Source organism: Notolepis coatsorum (genome assembly GCF_963971535.1).
Source record: "Notolepis coatsorum genome assembly, chromosome: 1".
In the NCBI taxonomy this organism is placed as follows: domain Eukaryota; kingdom Metazoa; phylum Chordata; class Actinopteri; order Aulopiformes; family Paralepididae; genus Notolepis; species Notolepis coatsorum.
Window position 1 is genome coordinate 124,956,443 of NC_140165.1, and position 4,635 is coordinate 124,961,077.

At 46.7% G+C, this 4,635-nt stretch overlaps 1 protein-coding gene across 1 annotated transcript; it reads right to left on the minus strand.

Annotated features, from left to right (window-relative positions):
* Positions 1-466: 466 nt before the first annotated feature.
* LOC311222658 (tripartite motif-containing protein 16-like) lies at positions 467-2,155 on the minus strand (the record flags this gene model as incomplete). Its single annotated transcript, XM_084307247.1, has 1 exon — positions 467-2,155. One exon carries the CDS (start codon positions 2,153-2,155, stop codon positions 467-469), a length of 1,689 nt encoding a protein of 562 aa, XP_084163373.1.
* Between the last annotated feature and the right edge of the window lie 2,480 nt (positions 2,156-4,635).

A 4,635-nucleotide genomic window follows, 5' to 3' on the forward strand; every position in this document is an offset into this window, starting at 1 on the left:
CTAGAGAGACAGTAGGATCTATCAAATATCAAATATCCACACAGGTCCTTCTGGGTTTAGATGTCCACGTTTATTTAGCAAGAATAAAAGAACAAAAGACAAAATGCACAATATTCAATGAATGGTCATTGTTCCTAAGCGAAGAGACAGACCCTGTCATTTACTGTATTCTTATGGCATTTACACTTAAAGTAGAAAAACAAACGTAATCTGTAAAATAGTTATAAAAAAGTTGAAATCCAAGGCAGCTCTACAAATATTAAAATGCCTTTAATTTATGGCTCACGTTATTTAGAGAATAAAAAAAATTAAAAATAAACATACATGTGCGTGCGTGCATGCGTGTCCTTCAGAACATCATAGTGAGTGTGTGTGTGTGTGTGTCCTTCAGAACAACAATAGAGTGACTGAGTGAATTAATGTAACTCCTAATTACCTCATCTTTCACAACTCAGCATCTTCAAGATCAATTTAAACCCCAAACCAGCTCACAAAACTCAGCCTTCCCAGGGTATGAATAAAGCCCAAGTCCAGGATAGAGAGGCTGAGTGAATGTGGTGTTGACTCTGTGCAGGAGGGTCATGGTGTCAGAGACGCTGTAGAAGCACAGAGTACCTGCGCTGTGATCCAAGTACACTCCTATTCTGGAGGACCAGGGGCCCGGTACTGTTATGCTCTTGTCATTGTGGCTGAAGAAGTAATAACTTTGTGATTGTGTGTAATACTCTAAAGCCCAGGATTTGGAATTTAATCCAAATCCACAGTTCTCCTTAGTGCCTGTTATACTAATGTCTTTGTAGGCGGCTGCTACAGTAACCCCTGCACTCCACTCCACCTCCCAGTAACAGCGTCCAGTCAGACCTTCTCTACCCAGAACCTGACGCCATCCAATAAATCGTTCTGGGTGATCAGGATATGACTGCTCTTGCAGCATACATGTTGCTTTTCTGTTCCCCTCAGACAAAGACAGTTCTCTGTTTGCTGTGTTTGGGTCCAGTGTGATCTGAGAGGAATATTGTAAGAAGTCAGCTCTGGTCTTGGGCTCTGGTGGCAGTAAAACATTAACTGCATTCACTGTTGTTGAGATTCTGGGCCACTGCTCTTCCAGAACGTCCTCTAGTTTGTCTCTCAGCTCAGACACGACCTCAGTCACATCTGCAAAGTACAGGAGAGGAAGGACACTGATGCTGGGTAAGTCTGTAGACTCACTGGGACTCGAGAGGGGGGGGTAACTCTGTAGAAAGTGGATGTGGTCCTCTGTGTGTGAGAGCTGCTCCAGCTCAGTGGCTCTCCTCCTCAGGTCCGCTATCTCCTGCTCCAGTCTCTTCTGCAGTTCTTCAGCCTGAGTCACTGTGGTCCTCTGTTGGGCTCTGATGACCTTCTCCAGCTCAGAGCGCCTCGTCTCCAAGGAGCGCATCAGCTCAGTAAAGACTCTCCCACTGTCCTCCACTGCTTTATCAGCAGAGCGTTTGAGAAAATAAACAGCCTGTTGGGCCTCTTTGAGTAGCTTCTCTCTCTCCTGGACTCTCTGGTAGACTTTCTGCTGACTCATGCCAAGCTCTTTCTGTCTCTCCGTACTTTCTGCTGCAGCTGAGACTGTATCATGTCCTTTATGTTCATCCATGGAACACAAATAACAGATGCACTGCTGATCAGTACGACAGAACATCTTCATAGCTTCATCATGACGAGAGCAGGTGTTCTCCTGAAGCTGTGTGGAGGCTTTGACCAGCTTGTGTTTCTTTAACGGAGGTACAGTATGATGAGGCTGGAGGTGAGTTTCACAGAAAGAGGTCAGACATACCAGGCAGGACTCGAGGGCTTTCCGCTTTCTCCCAGTGCAGAAATCACAGGCCACATCTGCAGGTCCAGCATAACAGTGATCAGGAGGAGCAGCTTGGGGTCCTGTCTTCATTAGTTGTTCCATCACTTCAGCCAGCATGTTGTTTTTCTTCAGAACAGGCCTCGGAGTAAAAGTCTCCCTGCACTGGGGACATGTGTAGATCCCCGTCTGATCATCGTGATCCCAGCAGTCTGTAATACAGCCCATACAGTAGTTGTGTCCACAGGGAATAGTTACCGGATCCTTCAGTAGATCCTGACAGATACAACAGCGGAACTGGTCCCGGTCCAGATCAACTCCTTGCTGCGCCATTTTATTCTACAAAGACTTCTTCTTCTTCTTCCATGAGTTAATGGCAGATCGCGACCACTGAAGGCGCATACCGCCACATACTGTACGATCCATTAAACCCCATAATACCCAAAACAAAACCCCTTCCCTAACATCACCACCCTATCCAATCCTAATCTACGAGTCATTCATTGCCTCCTGTGGGCTGACTCTGGCTTTTTCTACACTCACCACCACCTTCCCTAACTCTCTTACTTGATCACTCACAACCACCTTCTTCCCTAACTTCCCTAACTCCTGTGTTACTTGCCCCATTGTCAACCCCTTCATACCCATGTCTAGTACTGCTGCTTCAACTACTAACTTTAACCTCTCTGTCCTACTGCTAACCATCACTATTGTATTCACTACTCTTGTCACAAATGCCACTATCTCCAACTTCTCCCCCCACACCCTCTCTTTCTCCTCCTGTACTTCCTCTACTGACAAATGCCCTTTTCTAAACCCCTGATCCTCACCTTGCTTCCCCTGATCCTCCTGCACTACCCTTACTGCCAAATGCCCTTCTCCTTCCTTACCTTGCTTTCCCTGACCTACCTTCCTAACTGCCTCTGCATACGAAATCCTATCATCCCTTCTCACCTGCTGGACCACTACCTCTCGCTTCATCGCCTCACAACCCCAATACGCTACACTATGCTTCCCACCACAACTACAACACCTCGGCTCCACTCCCATGTCACACTCCCCATACTCATGCTCCCCACTACATCTACCACATCTCTGTCCCTTCCTACATGACCTAGCTATATGACCAAACTCCTGGCACCTGTAACATCTCAACGGTTTTGGCACAAACTCCCTAACCCTATATGCCAAAAACCCTAAAAATACTCTCTGACTAACCTCACCCTCAAACTGAATAACTATCGTCCCTGTCTCCTCCTTCTCTACACCTCTCTTCATCCTAACTACACTCTTAACTTTCCCATTACGTTTGTCACTCCTCAACTCTTCTAACAGCTGCTCCATACTAACCTTAATTGGAATTCCACTAATCACCCCCTTGCACCCACCATCCCTTTTCTCCCCTACTATCCCTACTCCACAGACCTTCACTTTGCCAATGCTCTTCATTTCCCTAGCCTTCTCTACCTGCACTACACTTACACACCCTATAAATAAGTTCCCATCATCTAACACCTTTCCGTACCTTACCTCTCCTAACTGTGCTCTAATGAGGTTTGACAGCTGACTCGGCTCTATGTTCCTAACTCCGTCTACTCCCTCGAATCGCACCACTACATTCAAACCTACAAACTCTTTCTCTCTACCCTCATCCTCTGACCCACTCAAGCTATCTCCCCCCTCTTTCTTCCTCTTACTCCCCTTCCCCCCACTTTCCCTGCTCTTTTTCCCCACCTTCTCCCACCCCTCTCCCCCGTTTTCCTCACCTACTCTACACTCCATATCCCTATCCACACCCTCTCCTTCATCACGGCCACCACTTGCTCCACCGCCCCTGGCTCCCGACGTCGAACCCCGGGGGGAACTAGTGCCCGGAAACGGCGACATGCTTCGTTCACTCCTACTCCTACTCCTACTTCTAGCTCCCGACCTCAAACCCTTGGGGGAAACAGGGCTCGGATACGGCTCATCCCATACCATCAACTCGTCAACATGTGAACACAAGTCGCAAATCTTACAACCATCGTCGCCCAAACTCCAATCGTCAACACTACCACCACAACACATCCGATATTTCGGCATTCCCAACCTCCTCCTTCCCTTCTTCCCCATCGCCGTCTCCTATCGACCGCTCGCCTCCCTGCCAGACTTCTCTAACCCACTCCCCCCTGGCTCTGTGTTTGCAAGACTTCTACCGTTCATTCTACAAAGACAACGACACGCTTAAGTTTTGTTTTCTCAGGAAGAGTGAACTCGTGTGGGTGGGAGGTACTTCCTGGTTATAGAGTAAACTCTTATCTGTGTTTGGTGAGAGCATGGCTCTGGGTGGGAGGTGCTTCCTGGTTCTAGCTGTCCAGGGGAGGAGTCGCTTTAAAGAGACGGTGTCTATTTTACTGTGATTCATAGATAGAAGATGTTTTTTTTAACTTAGTTCAGGACTTTCTATCGTCATCAACTACCTCTAATTAGCTTACTTTGTCAAGGAAACCCCACTAAAACTCATAAGCACAAAGAGAGACAGGCAAAATGGTAAACATACTGAATAAAACACTCTCTCTTTCTCTCTCTCACTCTCATTTCCTCTCTCTCTCTCTCTCTCTCTCTCTCTCTCTCATTTCCTCTCTCTCTCTCTCTCTCTCTCTCTCTCTCTCGTTATTTCACTGATTTGATTTACTGATTTGTTTGAAGGCTGGTTTCTTACCAGTTTCCTTTATGTCTCAGAAAGACCTTGACTTCATTGCTGGGCATTGGTGTCAAAGTAAATCTGCAGTAATTATCATTTCATGAGCAAAGTTATATATATGAAATGATAA